This window comes from Haliotis rufescens, unplaced genomic scaffold (assembly GCF_023055435.1).
Source record: "Haliotis rufescens isolate VD_foot unplaced genomic scaffold, xgHalRufe1.0.p SCAF_12, whole genome shotgun sequence".
NCBI lineage: Eukaryota > Metazoa > Mollusca > Gastropoda > Lepetellida > Haliotidae > Haliotis > Haliotis rufescens.
In genome coordinates, this window is record NW_025963802.1 from 42,099,223 (window position 1) to 42,119,241 (window position 20,019).

The following is a 20,019-nucleotide window of genomic DNA, read 5'->3' on the forward strand; positions in this document are numbered from 1 at the left end:
AGTAAATAACAGATTTTAAGTTGCCTGGGAGGTGCACAAGGGATGTCCTTCCAGTGTAGGAATGAACGCCCACTCCACAACACTGCCACCACAAAATATGTCCACTCGTTGAATGCAGTGCGATGCTAAACGTTCAGGGCAGGGCAGGGCGGGGCGTGGCAGGACCGGGCAGGGGAGGACGGGGCAGGGCAGAGCAGGGCAGAGCGGGGCAGGGCGGGGCAGGGCGGGGCAGGACCTGGCAGGGGAGGACGGGGCAGGAAAAAGCAGGGCAAACACCTATTGTTAGACCAGTTTGGGCTAATTACATTTGTTGTCAAGGTAATGACGTCAACTCTAAAGTAATGACCTGTGGCTGTCTACTTTACAGATTACGGGGTAACATACCGCAATATGTACAACCTTATAGCCACGTGAACACTGGACACCCACTGCACTGAAACAGACATTTAGCCCAGCCCGGGCCATCTCGTCAACACTTTAATCACAACACTCATATCAGAGACTGATGACCAATGTAGGTGTTGTCAGTTATTGGTTTCAACAAGATAACACAACATCGTATTACTCCCTGTCCAGGATATCCACGACTGGTCCATTTTCATTACATTTGGTCACATGCACAGAGCTGAATCAGATACAACTGGCGGGGCATCGGGGTTTTCAACACTGGATTCTGTGATGTTCTTTCATACTACAACGTGAGGTCACGGTCACATATTGTAAGTACATTACAGTGGGTACACCACCACGCATTGATCACTGCACCTGCCTCAAGTTTGTGCAATTTCTATAGGTCACAGTCATCTGCATTTTTACTGATGTGTGATAGCGAAACAATTTGTTCAACTGACTCACGTTTTTGTGGACATACCCCATACATCATGTAATGCCCACAGCAAAAGATTCCACTGTCACGCAATTCTGTGTGAGACTCAGAACTTATAACTCAACCCTCGTACATGTCTTCCTTCATACAGTATGGTATGTTCAAGCTTGAACAATTCGTTTCTCACTTTCTCGCCAGAGACCTCGAACCAATCGGTGTATTCATGTCATATGTCCCTTCTCATGTGTACGTTAATTATGTTGGATCGTGTACCACATGTCCGCCTTGTTGTGAATTACACAGATTTCAGTTATATCACGGCATGCCAGTCTGAAGTGATGTAGTTCTTGGATGTTTTCCACTTTGCTGAAACTATGGGCTTCGAACCCACGATCACGTAAAACTGTCGTGTCTTAGACAAACTTCCCCGAAATATTCTTCACGATACTTCATCTGCTTTTAATTTAAATGCAGAGATTTAGATGTCCACGTAAACATTTAGACTTTCCTAACGAGGTTTGAAAAGTGAAAAAAAAGTTCAATCTGTTCATGTATTTTGATGACAGAATAAAAACTTTGTCGAACGCTTTGGCTTAATAACATGTTTTAAATTGGAGGCGAAAAGTTATGTTAATTAAGTTTTAGAACACTTCAGATTTGTAGAATCATATTGACGAATAAATAATCAATTTGTTGATCTCTCAAAGTCAGTCGTTTCAAACGCACTGCTGTTTTACATCAACCAAAAGTATCATACATGTATGTGAATGTCATAGCAGTGTAGACTTTGGCTTTACATGATACGCATTGTTGTTAAGGTCGACAAAAAAAGGCCACATGTTATCATCACTTGCATGTTCAGAGTGACGTGACCTACAAAATGATATAAGCTCTGACTGAAAACAGCTAAAAACTATAAAGAGCGAGCTCGCATGAAATTCTGCATTGCTAGAAACCCTTTCCTGATCGATACAAAATCATGTTCTTGGTATCTGGAGATCTGGGCGGCTGGAAACCTACATCATCCTGATGACACGGAAAGGCTCAGTTATCTCAAATAAGAAATGGGGTTAATGAAACCGCTTTATTCTGGGAAATTGGTTCTCAAAATCATCCTCCAAAATGACTTTCCAGAAACCACGACACACAACATTAAAGGGAACATCTCAGCATCTCTGCCTTTGTGTAGACCAGTGTCTGTGTGGAGACACCTGATTTACTCTAGATTACTAATTGTGTGGAGACCCATGACCGGGAGACAGGTACTGATCATGATTGGTATATCACCTGAATATGTCAGTCCTTGCAGGAGCTTATGATCCATCAGGGGCGGTCGGGTAGCCTGGTGGTTAAAGCGTTCGCTCGTCACGCCGAAGACCCGGGTTCGATTCCCGACATGGGTACAATGTGTGAAGCCCATTTCTGGTGTCCCCCGCCGTGATATTGCTGGAATATTCCTAAAAGAGGCCTAAAACCATACTCGCTCACTCACTTATGATCATAGAAAACGCAAACAAATACGTTTTACATTGAGTATACACCTTGTACTTGCGCAAACGTCGTGGCATTATGAAGGTGAAGAGCATCGCTGATAAACAAAATATTAAGTCGACTGGTGACGTTTGTGTATATAATTGCCATTATGAACATGATTTTAGAATAGGCATCTTATCGTTTCTTACAATCGATATAGGAAAAGGTTACGCACCTTGCTGTAATGTTGTATTCATACGTCACCCGTATATCATTATGGTCTTATTTCAGTGTTGAATTTTGAGAAAGTGCAAAGAGTTGTAGAGACACTTATGATATCAGTGCATCGACAGATCCTGGAATCCCCGTGTCTGACAGCGCAGCTATGAGTGGCGCCGGAGGAAGCTACCTAGTCTCCAGGGGGCCCCTGCTAGCCCAACTCAGTGCCCTGGCGACGCAACCAAAGGAAGGGACATCCGCTATCCTCACCAAAGATGCCCAGTCTGGCCAGAAGTCGAAAGAATTCTTTTACATCAGAGGTGAAGACAATATATGTGAGACTCGTATGTTACAACATCTCGAATTGTATGTAGATCATAAAGTTAGTGTAAATCTAGACAATCCGTAGATAACTGACTGGGTGAAGACAGTTTGTAGATCTCTGTGTGCAGATTGCTGTCTGTGTAAAGTTCTCAGACTGTGTAGATCTGGGAATGTAATTTGCTGTGTCTGCCGAAGGTGCAATATATCTGACTGCGCTAATTGGGTATATGGCTGATCATGATATGTAAATATTATGACAGTCGTGTGTTGTAGAGATACTAAATCATTTATATCAATACAGGCGCTGGGATGCCCAGATCGGACAACATAGCTATGAGCAGGTCCACGCTGGTCAAAGTCAGTTCTCTGGCGATGCATTCAGAGGAAGAGGGTACACTCTGTCAGTATGGCTCACTGAAGTCGGAAGATGACTTCATTATGATAGATAAAGGGGACAAAGATGAGAATGGTAAGTACATCAACATATAATATAAAACGCCAAAGCCAGAGAATAATCAGTCTCGATTATCTGCCGTAACAGATTTCATTGTCACTATGTGTGTTTAGATTAGTAAATAAATACTTCAATTTCAAACGATATTATCAAATGATAACCTGGTTTAACACTATCACTGTACGAAATTAACTATTTTCTCTCGACCTATGATATGACAAATACCAAGATCTCAAACATGAGTAGGCCATTATTTTGTTGTATTCAAAAACTGTGAAAGCATTATATATTTTTTCAGAGCAACCGTTAACAGTTGAAAGGGCTTCGATAAACACATCTATACGCATAGATTCAGTACAGCCGCTAACATCATCTGTAGAAGCTCAAGACAAGAGAAACGACACAGGACAATGCTCAAAGGACAAAGAGTCCCAAAGAGTAAAGAGACACGGTATCGCCAGCTGGATGGAACTCACCTTCAGCAGTGATGAACTGGAACAGATGGCTCAAGTGGCTGATAAGCAGGTTGTTGTGCCACAGTTGTCCATCGACCAGGAGGTGCTTGTCGTCATTGATAAGACCAACCGTCACGAAACTATGAAGCTTGTTGGCATGGCAGACACTATCAATGTGCTGAAGGAAACGCTTAATAATTTACGAGAAATGTGGGACACCAGTCACAAGAAGAACCAAGATAAACAGAGATCACCAAGGATATCTACATCAATCCTTAGAGGTAATCGGCCACGAGAAACATCTGCTCAAAAACAGGCTTCCATCTACCAAAGTATGACCAGCGTTCCAAAGGAAGAAAACCCAGCTCCAATTAGCACTCTGTTGGACAACGCGACATCAATCCAAAGAGATAAAAAAACACAGGGAACATTAACACAAGAACAGCCATCACTGCACTCAAACGTTGATGATGTTCTAAAGAAAGAAGAGTCAGCTATTCGTGTTGCCATTGAAGTTTTGAAGTATAAGCCGAATGTAAAAACAGTTGACAGTCGACCTAGCGCACAATCTGCAGTTCCATTTACACAAGGTCAGTCCCATCAAAGGAAGATATTGACATAATGTTTGCTGCAAATTGTGTAAACAGGTAGGCATAAGACAAGCAATTAAACATATGACCTATTTCCTTAGATTCTTGAAGCAGTTTGGTACGAGGGCTGGTCCAAAAGTTTTAACCATAACAAACAAAACCAACAATTGTGAAAGTGTTTGTAATTTTATTTTTCAACATAATCTACCTGCTTTTCAACTCACTTCTTATATTGATAGTGAAACTTTTCAATTGAAGTCATGAAGATTTGGTATTCCCGAATACAGTGGTCATAACTTTCTTCACTGATCTTGGTGCTGGAGAAGTGGAATGGTGTGCCATTCCAAGGCTAACAGTGACAATGCCATTTGTCTGAAGCCTCCAAAATGATGTATTTGGGGCATTCTTACAGAAGCTGATTTTCTATCGATAAAAAGCTGTGAACTACGGGACAATGTATATTCTGATTTTATGTTTAACTCCTCAACAGCAGCCTCACGCACTGCCACTAGTCTATTTTTGAATTTGACGAAATTCTCCTTAAATAGCTCTAAATTGTCTCTGGCAATGTCAGTTCATTTCACAGAATATGGAAACTGTTGCGCCGCACGAGCAGATATCTTATTCCTCTGTAAATGTTCATGAATAATAGTCTCAATGGATCGATGGCTTTGACCTGTGTCGTCCTCAAGTTTAGCAATGGTAATGCGTCTATCTGACAGTATCTGACAGATGGAAGTTGAGGGACGTCCAGACCTCGAGTCATCATCAAGGCTTGTTCTCCGAGCCTTAAACACAGCTGCCAACGTTTAACAGTGGAATAGCTGGGGCATGTATTCCCATACACGTGTGACATGCGGTCATTAATGTCTTGAGGAGTATTTTTCTCTGAAGTAAAACACTTCACGACTGCTTGGTACTCATTCTTTTCCATTTCTGTGTCCGTTTGGACCCATATCACGTTCAACTGGCTGGATCGATACTCATTATATCAATCACTGGATTGTCTGGTCCAGACTCGATTATTTACAGACCGTCGTCATATAGCTGGAATATTGCGGCGTAAAACGACAAACCAGACTGAATGCTATAGTTCAATACTTGAACACACTGCACTCTGTACACACGGATACAGATTTAGTGATTATGTACTTTTGCGTTCAAAATGTGGTCTTTTCGAAATGCATTGGCGGGTTATGCTTTTGTCTGCAATTTGTGTGTAGTATACACAAAAGTGTGTTTAATATTTTATTTTTGCAATTAATAATTCGAAACATTTTATTCTTCAGGTATTAAAACTAAAAATAGTTCTGTTTATATTAAAATGCATTCCGTTTCTATATTACTTACATCATCAGGATATTAAATATTCTATGTAAAAGTTATGATATATGAAATGTGCATCAGTTTATGTTTATGTGTATGCTTCCAGAAAATCAAGGACTTAAAGTGACCGTTGGCTTCAATAGGATAGAAAAACAAAACGTAAGTTGTTCATGAGAATGTTGATAATTTGAGTTTGATATGTTGTTCTCATGTATATGCGTGTGTGCGTGCGTGCTTGCTTGCGTGTGTGTCTATTTTTATTTCCGAGCACCCCTGGGTTGCTTGTAACCTGGATCTTCACGATAGGGTGTGAGTTGGGGGAAGGCGGTTTACTTGTCGTAATATATATGATCATTTTCTGCTTTTCCAGGCTGATGTCATAGTAAATACAACCAACAGACAGCTGAGCCTGAGTTGCGGGTTTGGTGTGTCCTACAGCCTGCTGAAGGCGGCTGGTTCCGACATTCAGACATGTCTAAGACACACCTATCCTAACGGGATAGATCACGGTGATTTGGCGGTGGGTCGTTCTGGAAATCTTGACACTTGTAAAAAGATCTACCACGGATGTCTTCCATTCTATAAAGGGTTCAGCGACACAGCACCCCCTTCAAAGTGTTACGAGGTGATGAGTTCGAAAAAGAAGTGATGTCAGCCGTTTAAATGGCACATTATTTTAGATAAGTTAAAAACTTTCAAATTTTCAAATTAAGCTCATATGCTTAATATAGATCTTATACTTTTCAAAATTGAATCAATCTGCAAACCTCTATAGTCAATATTCTCACAATTAATAATATTTTTACGCTATGATAATAATAATTAAAACTGAAGACAGTTAACCTTTTCGATACTCATCTCTGAAATTTCTGCTTAATTCAGAGCCCATTGTATGATTCAGACTATATCATGTGTTTATGAATCACTATCAAAGAGTGATGATACAAGTTGTTCGCGGGGCGGTCGGGTAGCCTAGTGGTTAAAGCGTTCGCTCGTCACGCCGAAGACCCGGGTTCGACTCCTGACATGGGTACAATGTGTGAAGCCCATTTCTGGTGTCCTCCGCCGGGATATTGCTGGAATATTGCAAAAAGCGGCGTAAAACCATACTCACTCACTCGCGAAAGGTTAGTGCAAGCTCCTACCCCAACGCTGGCACCTGTCACAAACACTTGGAAAGGCAAGTAAATATTTCACCTGAAAATATGACACAAAAACGTTATAGTATAAACACAGTGAAGACAGCCCTCACTTGGCCATGAATGATGCAACCTTTAAGCTAGAATCGTATAGTTTTTTATTATCACAATTTTTTCTTTTGAGTAGTCTTGGGCACGGGTGGCGCTGTCGTCTAAGGCGCCGCAATTCGATGTGCACATTTGCGTCCCTTGGGCACACCAGGAACTTATGATCGTGGGTTCGTATCCCGGTTCGCCCCGATTATGTTTCTAGGTTTGTCAGCACCATACCCGTGCTCGTGGGTTTCACGGAAGTGGTAAACGTCTGAGACCTGCATCACTTCGGGCTTTCCTCCCACAATAAGCAGACACGCCGCGATATAACTGGAATACTGTTAAAAACGGCGTTAAACCCAACTCACTCACTCACTCATTCGTGTAGTTTATGGGGTGTTCTTGTAATGCTTTTATCAAGAGTTCTGAGATATTAATCATCTCGACGAACATAAATAAGAATTTTTTATTATTAAGACCGTTTTGTTTATATGGAGATTTTCCCCCACAGTTGCTGGTGTCTCTGGTGTTCCGATGTCTCATCCAGGCCTGCAAGGATGGATTTCAGACAATTGCTCTGCCAGCATTCGGCACAGGAGCCCTACAGTATCCTACCAAGAATGTTGTACAGCTCATGTATCATGCCATTGATGTGTTCACCCAAGACGAAAGAGCGGGATCTCTGAAAGAGATTTTCATAGTTATCTCCCGTGAATCAAGACTGGGAGTGAAACAGGTAAGTGCTATTTGTAAATGCAGTCCAGAAGACAGCCGTCAATGAAACAACACCCTCCTACTTGGGGGCTCACCATTCATATTCTGGGAATTAATTTTTGTTGTTGAAAAACAACAACATATAAACCGTTCACTGGACATGTTGGATGCTTTTGAAAATAATGTGTTGTTGGGTCAAAACAGATATTTCAGAGATAATAACTGTTTGTATTGAGGCTCTGAGTGAAAAATGTCTCAATGTTTCAAAGACATCCCCCATTGGCACATAGTATAATCATTAACTATGAGATACTAACATTATTAAAAGCTGTGTTGTTCAAATGAAATATCAAAGTCAAAGGAATAACTATTTCCTCCCTGGCATCACATTATGTTATTATCACATTATGTTATTATAGAAGCGACAAACCCTGTCCATATTCCAAAGAAATCTCTACTCAAAGTCGCTATACGATTCCGATCATATGCTGAGCATGTGTTTATGAATCAAATGTTCTTTACCAGAATGTGACAGTCTTTATGAATGTAATACAATGAAATTACATACTCTGGTAGAAATTCACCTTTTGGATATGTAGCGTCTGCGAAGGCTAACTTTGCATGTATTTTCACCTCTCATTGCAGCTGTTTCTTGCTCATCGTCTCTCCCATAAGCTCAAGACAAGGCACTTGGCTAACCCCAGAGGTGAGGTGGCAGTGTTTGCCAGTGTGTGGTGTGAGGTATAGACATAGGGGAGACATCCCTACGGTATCCATAATAGGAATTCCACACTCTCAGTGGTTTTGTATCCGCCCATCGGCCATCTCTCTGAGTCAATGTTCCTCCCAAACTAAGGAACGACGGGGGTAGCCAAGTGGATAAAGCTTTGACTAATCACGCCAAAGACCCGTGTTCGATTCCCTGCATGAGTACAATTTGAACCCATTCCAAGTCATATATGATCCAGAATAGCGTTCAGCTAGCTCCACAAAGGTACATTATACCTTGACGATCAGGTGCAATGGTATTAATGGTATGTTAGAATTTAACATTAGATTGCAATATCTGACTTCAACGTGGAATCACTGTCAGATTTCGACCTCATTTCACCTTTCATTGTCAACCAAATTTAACGTCATTTCAACGTTGAAAAGCGACGTTATTTCAACGTTGATACAATGTGGTCGTGCCTGCTGGTGTATTTCCTTTTTGTTGCGAAATGCAATGACGACAAGCCTCGGAGTTACATGACTTCAATACACTTTTTTATAAATTTGATATCACAGGCTCTTGAATCTCAGCCGTATTATGACACTTGTTGTTGGTTCGTTTGTTGTTTAACGCCGCACTCAGCAATATTCCAGCTTTTTGACGGCGGTCTGTAAATAATCGAGTCTGGCCCAGACAATCCAGTGATTAATATCATGAGCATCGATCCACGCTATTGGGATGCGATGACATGCATCAACCAAGTCAGCGAGCCTGACCACCCGATCCCGTTAGTCGCCTTTCACGACAAGCGTAGTCACTTTTACGGCAAGCATGGGTTGCTGAAGACCTATATTCTACCCCGGAATCTTCGTTAACTCTGTTTCAGGACGAACATCTTACTTATCACAAATGTTTCGATTGTGGTTTGGCACGGGACAGGATTTCGGTTTATCTGACTATTTATCACAAGGTACGATGTTATAGTAAACGTTAATCATTACTGTCATCTGTTTTATATTCATTTCAACAGTTATGCCTACGAGGGGCATTCAGTAAGTTTTGCAACTTCAATATGAGACCAAATCGCAGAATATCTTTTGCACTTTTACTTTTTCAATACACCTCAATACACTTATTCCATTTGTCCTTCGGGCTCTTAATACCACTTTTATAGAAATCCGCAGATTGGCCCTCTAACCACGCCTCTATGGCAGCCTTTATGTCCTCGTCATCCTAGAAGCGTCTTCCACGTAGGGCAGATTTCATTTGCCGGAACAGGAAATAGTCACTTGGGGCTAAGCCTGGGCTGTAGGATGGGTGGTTTAACTGTTCGAATCCTCATTCAAATATGGCGGCCTGTGCAATTCTCGACTTGTCATGCAAAAGTAGAATACCACGTGTTGACATCTAACGGCGTTTCTAGAGAATAGATTTCGCAATTCTTTCATTACATTAGCATAATACTGTCCATTGATTGTAGTTTTGGGTGGCATGTGATCAATCAGTAATATGCCTCTTGCATCCCAAAATATGGTGGCCATTACCTTGCCAGCCGATGGCTGAGTGCGAAACTTCCTCGGAGGCGGAGAATTAGGGTGCTTCCATTGCATGGATTCCAATTTAGTTTCTGGGTCAATGTGGTGGATCCATGTTTTATTACCTGTCACCAGATGAGAAAGAAATCCGGCTTCATCTGCAGTATAGAGATCCGGGAGGTCTTGCAGATACCTTGGACATGCCAAGATGCTCATGAATAATGGTTACAACAGTTCCAACTGTTATTTGGAATCCCCGAAAAAAGTTCAGATACTTTCACTCGTCGGTCAGACAAAATTCTTCTTTCTATAGCAGCAATGGTTTCCGGCTGGGTGGCATCTGAAGGCCTGCCGACCTTGGGTCATCGTCTATGGACTCCCTACCCCTTTTAAACTGTAGAGACCAACGGCAAAATGTGGAATAGCCAGGAGCATCCTTACCCATCTCTTTACACTTGCGATCATAGACTTTTTTTGCTTTGCATCCCTCCTTGGTAAGGAACTTTATTACAGCGCGTTGTTCATGTTTGGGAGAATTCATGATTGTGACCACGCTTGGATGAATGAAGCCATCACATCTAACTTATTGTTGTGCCTGGAACTTGTTATGACACGTTTCAACCTAATGTTATGACTAGTGTTACACCTGCCTCAAGTTGACATTATTGTGTAAACACAAATGTCCAAGTTGCAAAACTTATTGAACGCCCCTCGTACATCTAAATTGAAATGTGTGTATATTGCTAGAAGCGCTGTAAATCCATTATAAATGACATATCCACTCACTCAAATGTGCATCTTTCACTACAAAATATATATCTATCGTAATGATCGTAAATATACGCAGCTATTCACAATCTCATCTGTTGCAAACAAATTGATCATATCTACAATGAGACCTTGTTAATCGGGAAACCCCTTCTTCCAAACGAGCACTGCAGGGAACGTATATACACATACACAGAACTACTACTTTGAACCCTTGATTCAGTTATCCAGAAATTTATAAATCCGGACGATTTTAAAAGGAATGATTCTGAGGTTACAATATTTCTACATTTGACCACAACATCTGTACGCAATGACGACATGTCATTACCTAATAGTATTTGTATTATGAAATGTAAGTTAATATGTTTGTGCGTCTTATATAATAAGATACTTGATTAACCATATGTGTTGCTGTGTGATACAGAGATACAGAACTCGCCCAAATGTGAGGTTAGGATCATGGTCGCCGACACGCTTGTCCAGGCCATCAACGTAGGTGTTGTGGAGGCGTGTGATATCACAGGCGCAGTGCTCTTGATCTGGAGAATGGAAGATATTACGAGTATGTGAATTAAGTGCAATATTAATGTACAATTTATTTTTCCGGAGAATGTGAAGACTCCCCAACACTGCAGTCCTCTGCATTACCCAGATTGTCAAAAGGGCTGCATTCCTGGTAGCTAACCCGAGTACTCTCCCAATGTCAGTCAACAGATTGGGAGGTACCAAACCTAAGGCATCAAGAACAATGGGACAACTTGGTGCTTGAGATGCAAGCGTGACATTTCGAAAGCGAGGTCCGCATATTTGCCATGTTTTTCCTGAATTTTCTCAATCACATTAGTGTCAAAAGGGACAGAAATTTCAATACTATAAATGATTTAATTGGATTTATTAAAAGGGACAAGATCAGGTTTGTTGGCCTGGATACGTCTGAGGCTGTATACGGGCGTATTTCAAAGCATTTTGTATTTATCATTGAGGCGTGTCAAGCATGGCGATAACAGTAATAAAAGAATCGAGCCATTCGATCATGTCTCTTAAGATACTGTATTTGTGCCAAAGCTGGGCATCCACTGACAATGTGTTGACAGTCTCATTAAATTTATTGTAAAATCTACGTTAAATAGTTACATTTTGAGGCAAAATCCCACATTGACAGTTTCGAGTGGGAAGTGACTGGTCCTGAGACGCACACTAAAGCAGTGGTCGTTCAGATAGTCTCTCCTTGAAAAACGGAACTGGGCTGATTTGATATGGCACTTCGCTTGATTGACTCTCATTTCTGTACCGTCCAGCAGAACATATTTCCCACATCCTCAGCTCGTTTTAGAAAACTGTGAAATACCTTGTTTTCCTCATGAGACTTGACATGCTTCACAAGCGGATCATCAGACAAAAATATATGTGCAAAAGTAAACAATGCAATTCTATCACGAAGGGCCTCCACGTTAATCAAACCAGGCCCTCCCTTTATAACTGGTAAATATTAGCGATTGAGGGAAGAGCGAGGGTGGTGGGATCTATTGTCTGACATGTTTCTTCGTGTGAGGTTGTCAATACCCTGAATTTCTTGTTTTGTCCCATAAACAACACGTAAAGAATACGAAAGGACGGCCACAGTATAAATGAACATAGTAACATATTAAATATAAACACTTCTTTCTTCTCTTTAAAGAATTAAGTGTACATGTACCAGATTGTTCTGACGAGGGATCCCTACAGGTTTTCTAACTTACAGGATTCAGCGTTTTCAAAATGAAAATTTAAGAAATTTCAAAAGGAATATTAATTTTTATTACACCTCACAATATTTACTGCACAAGTTTTGATTAAATGATATACATGTATTTAAGTTTCATTCACCGTTAAAGATAAACAACACTTTGAAATCGGGAAGGAAAGTGTAGATTTTACCTTTTCACCCAACTACACATTAAAACGGCACCACGCCTCCTGGCATGTCTTTGACAAGTATTTCTTGTGTTTACAGTTTGGGTTTGATCATTGGAATAAAGGGGGCACAGGTAGCCCAGTCGTCAAAGGCGCCGGAATTCGCTGTGCAGAGTGTTTCTACTTTTCCTTTCAGATCCAAACGACCATGCAGGCCTTACATGTATAAACCGTGACAGACACGACTGGGACTGCTGTAGAGAACACGGTGAGTTATACCTTTGGTCAAAGTCAAGACAAAAGGTCTCCGGCCCATATACAAGAGAGAGTTCATCTTCCCGAGGCAAGAGAGTTAACTGACCCTTGCCGAACTAGGCTGGTATTATGGAGTTACATTTTGGCTGTACTAACGAGTCTATACGGAACGAAATCTATTACCGGTTCGTAAACTGTCATGCAGATTTCGGTCGATTGCAGGATTTGCAAAGCATGTGCACCGCCAACTCGTTGTCAACATATATTTTCTCAATCTTTTCATGTTTTTAATCAAGGTGCTAAAGTGATTTGATGCACTTCGCGATGTAAGACCCGTTTTATCACGAGATAGATCTTGATGATTATCGATCAGATCCTCTTACTGGGCGCCACCATTTTATTTGAAACAAATACATGTGATACGAGAGGTGGAATCTGATTGGTCCATAGGAGAGGTTTAGAAGGGACATAACTCGTAATAACCACTGGAGGCGCTACGATCGAGACCAGGAATTCCAACCTTAGTTTGGCAAGGGGGGTTGGGGAACTGGACTCTGAAAGTCAGTTAACTCCCTTGCCTCGGGAAGATAGAGAGAGTTACGCATGAAATTACAATCATACATGTTACACATTGGGATATATACGTTGTTTGATGAGACCATTTCGTTTGGCTAATGCATGCTTAATATATAGAGAAAGACTTAAATAAATTAGATTCGTTCTTTTTCGTCAGAATAACTACAAAGGCGTTTATCGGTGACATTGCTATTAAATATGCTTTGATATATTTCTTTCGAAGATTATCGCAAAATGGACAGACAAACACAAATTGAATTTCATTTTCTATATCTATACTGCATGTAACGAGCTTCCAGTTCCTCCAAGTATAAACTGATACTGATAGACACCACAGTTACTGTTTTAGAGAACATTTTGTCAAAAAGCTATTTATTTATATTAGTATTCTTACAAGTAAATACCTTGACAGAACCAACTGGGACTGTTTCCGAGAACACTGTGTCGATAAAAGACAGACAGACAGACAGACAGTTTATTCAGTATGCAAGGCCATATGGTCCATAGTACAGTTCAGTTTGAACAGATACATACAAAGCAATTGTGTCAATAACTTAATTTATGAATGAGCATTCTGTTCGCACAAGTAAAGGCCGTGGTAGGCACGAATGGGACTATTAGCGCGAACAAGATGAGCTGTAATTGCAGTAAGGTAGCTTATGAAGGAGAAAATGTTCCATTGTGAGCCTTTTTAGGAGACTAAAACTATCGTGTTAGAACGTTGTAGCTTCTTAACTTTGTTTTGTATGCTTGTTTTTGTTTTTATTTGATTCTAAGCAATACTCCAGCTATATTACAGTAAGAAATAGGGGCACACCAATGATTAACATCATGAACATCGAACAAACGATGACATGCATTCAACGAAGTCATCGAGCCTGATCACCGATCCATTTATTCACATCGACATAGATTCTGGGGACCTATATTTTTTCCCGGAATCGCAACGGGCTTTGTATTCTTGTAGATCTAAATACGAGTGTTGTGAAGAGGTGAAATGGCGTTTAACATCGCGTCCTTGATTATTGCACCTTTTTGTGGTGTGTGTGGCTGCTTGTACTAGTCCGGACTGATGCCGATTTAAAGTGCTAGCCCACTGAGATACCATGCCACAGTTGAACATCCATACCCGACTCAGACACAGTATACTGACACCGAACCGACCAGTCCTTGTTTTAGCCCCTTTATGCCGAGCGCCAGACAGGGTAACAACAAGTACCATCTTTTAATGTCTAGAATGACGCGGCGGGGATCGAACCCCGGTACCAGTAGACCACCGAGGCGTTTAAGGGACCCATGACACTTATAAATATGTGACCATTCGTTGTGTTTCAAGGCTCAGCCAGACGATCCCCTGGCAATACTGAGGCATCTTTACAAACATATATACAACCGGAGTCAATTGTATCTGTGCACAGCTGTGTTTGGTTTGACGATGTGTTCTTATCTTCAACAGTAGCGGATTTAAAGAGGACTAGTTGTGTGGCTGACACGACCACCGTGCCGGGGACGACCCTCATCCACACCTACAGTCGCAGCGTCAGCGAGGCCAGTGTGAGTGAGGCATTGCAGAGAGGGTTGCGTCTTGCTGCCAAGGAAGGGTGTTACCATGTCACCGTACCGCTGCCTTCTGAAGGTAAGGATACACCATTCGCAGAGCATGGCGAAATGTTGACGTTCAATATGACGTTGTGTTGTCCTTAAGTCTTACAATTCGTGACTTACTGAATACGTTTTGACCTACATATATCCTGATTATTGTGTCTTGACCTATATCTATCCTGATTACTGTGTTTTGACCTATAGCTATCCTGATAACTGTGTTTTGACCTACAGATATCCTGATTACTGTGTTTTGACCTACAAATATCCTGATTACTGTGTTTTGACCTACGTCTATCCTGATTACTGTGTTTTGACCTACATATATCCTGGTTACTGTGTTTTGACCTACATATATCCCGATTACTGTGTTTTGACCTACGTCTATCCCGATTACTGTGTTTTGACCTACATATATCCCGATTACTGTGTTTTGACCTACGTCTATCCTGGTTATTGTGTTTTGACCTACAGATATCCTGATTACTGTGTTTTGACCTACAAATATCCTGATTACTGTATTTTGACCTACATCTATCCTGATTACTGTTTTGACCTACTTATATCCTGATTACTGTGTTTTGACCTACATCTATCCTGATTACTGTGTTTTGACCACGTCTATCCTGATTACTGTGTTTAACCTACATCTATCCCGATTACTGTGTTTTGACCTACGTCTATCCTGATTACTGTGTTTTGACCTACATCTATCCTGTTTACTGTGTTTTGACCTACGTCTATCCTGATTACTGTGTTTTGACCTACATATATCCCGATTACTGTGTTTTGACCTACATCTATCCTGGTTATTGTGTTTTGACCTACATATATCCTGATTACTGTGTTTTGACCTACATATATCCTGATTACTGTGTTTTGACCTAACTTTCACGATAACTGTGTTTTGACCTACATATATCCTGATTATTGTGTTTTGATCTACATATATCCTGATGCTTGTGTGTACACCTACATATTTCCCGATTTCTGTATTTTGATCTACTGTTATTACTTTATTACTTTTTCATTTATCCCAAAAAGATGGTATTAGCTTTTAGTGTTAGTGTTTTCGGAGAAACATTCAAAACTAAGATAAGCATTTTGCTGTTTGTCATAATCCAGGCAGCCTCGCGGCAAGACCGGATCAGTCAGCTTCCGCCATTGCTTCTGCCATAAACCGGCGTCCCTGTGGGGTGTATGTCGTAACAGTCATCATCCCCGATAACGACATCTATGTCGGAATAGTAACCAGAATCGCCAGCCGTGGAATAGTTCAGGAGCCCCCGGATGTCGACAAGGTTTCCCTAGTTGGTAAGTTCACGTAAAAGGGAGCTATAGGGTAGCCCAGTGGTTCGATTCCCCATGTGAGATAGTGTTTGAAGGCCATGTCTGGTGTTCTCCGCCGTGATATTGCTGGAATATTGCTGGAATATTAGGAGCGCCCATCCTTCGGGGTACAATGACCAACCAGTCACCGAGCCTGACCACCCGACCTGTTACTTCGCCTCGTACGACCAACATAGGTTGCTTGACATATATTCTTACCAGGACTCCCTACGGGGAGGATCACTATAAGATAGTAACACATTCAGACTGGATGTTAATTGCAATAGTCGGAGGTACAGTAAACTACGGTTATAACGAACTCAAATGGACCACTAATTTTAGTAGTTCGTTATAACCACATATACGACATCCATACAACAAATGGCCGGGACCAAACATTAATTTCGTAATATCCGTCAGTTCGTTATAAGTGTGTTCGTTATAAACGTACTTTACTGTATATGTAATACCATCAGTGGACGCTGAATGCATTAATGTCCTCTTACATTGACATTATTTCAATATATTTTGGCAGATTTTTAATCGCTTTATTGTTAATTGGGCACATGGTATTATGTTGCTTTCAACATTCTAAGTTTATTCCCAACTATTTAAGTTTTTTAAGTATCTTATGATTTAGCATTTAACTGTTTCAGATTCCTTGTGGAAAGTTACGTTCTCCCGTCAGCAGAACCTTGCAGCGATGCTTAACACAGCGGTGGATGCCGTCATGGTTGTCACGTCAGATTCGGAGGAGACAAACAGGAACGCCGCCAGGGATGTGGAGAGGGAGCTGCACGTGCATCTGAATGATGTCGTGTACTCTCGCAGACAGTAGGGTAACCTGACTGTCTTCAGTTTACTCTCTCAGAAAATAGGGCAACCTGACGCTCTTCAGTTTACTCTCGCAGACAGTAGGGCAACCTGATGCTCTTCAGTTTACTATTGCAGACAGTAGGGCAACCTGACGCTCTTCAGTTTACTCTCGCAGACAGTAGGGCAACCTGACGGACTTCAGTTTTACTGACCTTTCCAGACAATAGGGCACCATGCCTGTCCTCGGATGACGCCTGAGATTACTTTCGCAGACAGTTGGGCAACCTGACTGTTTTCAGTTTACCCTAAGAACAACATACCCGTTTTCGGATGACATTGCACCAATGCATTCATGGCATCATTTAATAATAGCGAGGAAATCATGGATGAGAATTGATGCTACACTTTGACTGTTTGCAGGTCGTACAGAGCATCACTTTGTAGTATTTGACGATGCATTCACGTGATTTAAGTTAAGGCTGATGCATTGTGTTTCACACTCATATCTATCTATATAAATATTGGTAAGTTAACATTGTACAGCTACTGCTTGATTGTGCCAAAATTCCACACCCTGTCTTTCACACATGGTCATATACATGTACATACCGTACATTATGCCTACCTTCATAGAACATATGTGAGGAACGGAAATAAACTATTATATGCATTATATATATCATTATTATCAAGTAATGTCTTTCCCAGTAAGCTTCTATAGGCGTTGAGGGGACACAGGTGGCCCAGTTGTCTAAGGCGCCGCGATTCGCTGTGCAGAGTTGCGTCCCTTGATTGTGGGTTCGAATCCCGGTTCGCCCCAAATATGTTTCTAAGTTTGCAAGCACCATATCCGTGCTCGTGGGTTTCACCGAAGTGGTAAACGTCCGAGACCTGCATCACTTCGGGCTTTCCTCCCAAATTAAGCTGACACATCGTGATATAACTGCAATAATGTTAAAAGCGATATTAATTAAACCCAACTCACTCACTCACTCAATAGACGTTGAACGCAGTTATTTTCTTAAGGTTAGATAAGGGGTACAAGTTTTTAGATCAATGGTCATAAAGTCTGTGGAATCTTACAGACCTTTTCCAAATTGGAAAATGTTTAGTTTAGTCTGTTCGGTGTTGTCACCGTTTGACACGACCCCTCGTTCCTCGTCGGACTCTTTACACCATATGGAAGATTTACAAACATTTACAAACATTTACAAACATTTAATGTACCATGCTATACGTTTTAACATTTTAAGTGTATTTCAAAGAATTTTATGTGGATATACAGATTGCAGTCCATCATATTATGGAATAATATGCATTTCATTAATCGTACAAATGTTAATTTTGCAAGAACATCTGAGAGATATGCAGTTACTTCATGGTATGCCTTTACCTTTGTTTTGAAGTGTTTTAGATCACTTGACATCCCGTCAACGCATATCTGTACGGTTATATTTTAATTCTATTTGTATCGATTTACCCATGCAGAGATAGGGCAAGACGAAACAACTGGTCGACCATTGACCATGTCCACTCAGACGTGTACATGCTTGAATGCTTTGATTCCTGTTGTATCAAGTCAGAATGATCTATCAGTCTATAGTACTGCAGCTTTGTAGAAGTTAGTAGATAAATAAATGTTATTGTGAATCTTGTCTATTGTTCTCAAAATTAACTCTAGTGATAAAGTCTTTATTGCCTTACACAGTCAGTTTGTCATGACCCTTGTCCAGTTCTGGTATGTAGGAGGAGCATTCAATAAGTTTTAGAACTTCAATATAAGACCAAGTCGCCGAGTATCTTTTGCACTTCTATTTTTCGATGTAATCTGCATTCACCTCAATACACTTATTCAATTTGTCCTTCAAGCTTTAAATACCACTTTTATAGAAATCCGCAAATTGGCCCTCTAACCACGCCTCTGTGGCAGCCTTTATGTCCTCGTCATCCTGGAAGCGTCTTCCGCATTTGCCGGAACAAGAAATAGTCACTGGGAGCAAAGTCTGGGCTGTAGGGTGGGTCATTTAACTGTTCGAATCCACATTCACATATGGCGGCCTGTGCAATTCTCGACTTGTGAACCGGAGCATGTGAGGAACTTTATTACAGCGCGTTGTTCATGTTTAAGACAATCCATGATTGTGACCACCCTTAGGTGAATGAAGCCATTACATCTAACTTATTATTGTGTCTGGAACTTGTTATGACATGTGTCAACCTGATGTTATGACTAGTGTCACACCTGCCACAAGTTGACATTGTTTGTGTAAACACAAATGCCCAAGTTGAACGTCCCTCGTATTTACAATAAATAAAAAAATTATTTCAATTGACATTCAGCAGGGTATTGACTTTACACTATTCAGCTTTCCCTTCATGTCGAGCAATATCCAAGCAGATCCAGCCTTGGTGTCTACATATCTCAACTTTTGAAGTACAATCACGCATGCTCCTTCAGCGAAGATTTCAAAGAACGTTATACGACTCGTGCTCATAAGTTGTTGGACATTTTGAAGCATCAGTGACCAAAATGATGTCTGACGTACTTCATCATTCTGACTTGTACCACATGCTTCCGTGTTATTTCAGGTGAACAATTGACTTCCCTTTGCATGTGTTTGTGACGGATGCCACCGATGGGGCAGGATACGCTGCCGTTTTCGCAAACACTTGGTATCATCACTATTTGACACTAATTCATAAACACATGCATATAATGTTGTCGGAATCTTACAGATGTCAAAGGGAGTTATTCATGATTGTAGTAATACTGTTTCACAACTTCCTACACACTGTTTCAGTATTAAAAGCGCCTTCAACCAATGCCCTCTAAAATCAAATAGCTGCTTTAGGACCTCAAACATGCATGTGTAATTTATTCTCTTAAGTCCATTTAATTATGGTAAACTGACAAAAA

The 20,019-nt window shown here is 40.9% G+C and overlaps 1 protein-coding gene across 3 annotated transcripts; it reads left to right on the forward strand.

Annotated features, from left to right (window-relative positions):
- The first annotated feature begins 580 nt into the window (after nucleotides 1–580).
- On the forward strand, nucleotides 581–18,756 carry LOC124113921. Of its 3 annotated transcripts, none has more exons than XM_048393693.1 (14): nucleotides 581–719; nucleotides 2,653–2,853; nucleotides 3,144–3,311; nucleotides 3,595–4,341; nucleotides 5,774–5,826; nucleotides 6,038–6,292; nucleotides 7,411–7,635; nucleotides 8,259–8,319; nucleotides 9,212–9,295; nucleotides 11,056–11,193; nucleotides 12,721–12,792; nucleotides 14,812–14,991; nucleotides 16,083–16,271; nucleotides 16,943–18,756. In XM_048393693.1, exons 2-14 carry the CDS (start codon nucleotides 2,685–2,687, stop codon nucleotides 17,122–17,124), a joined length of 2,523 nt encoding a protein of 840 aa, XP_048249650.1. In that variant the 5' UTR covers nucleotides 581–719; nucleotides 2,653–2,684; the 3' UTR covers nucleotides 17,125–18,756. The 3 variants fall into 3 exon arrangements, with proteins under 3 accessions (XP_048249650.1, XP_048249652.1, XP_048249651.1); XM_048393695.1 differs by having other exon boundaries at nucleotides 3,676–4,341; XM_048393694.1 differs by having other exon boundaries at nucleotides 2,653–2,838.
- Nucleotides 18,757–20,019: the final 1,263 nt, after the last annotated feature.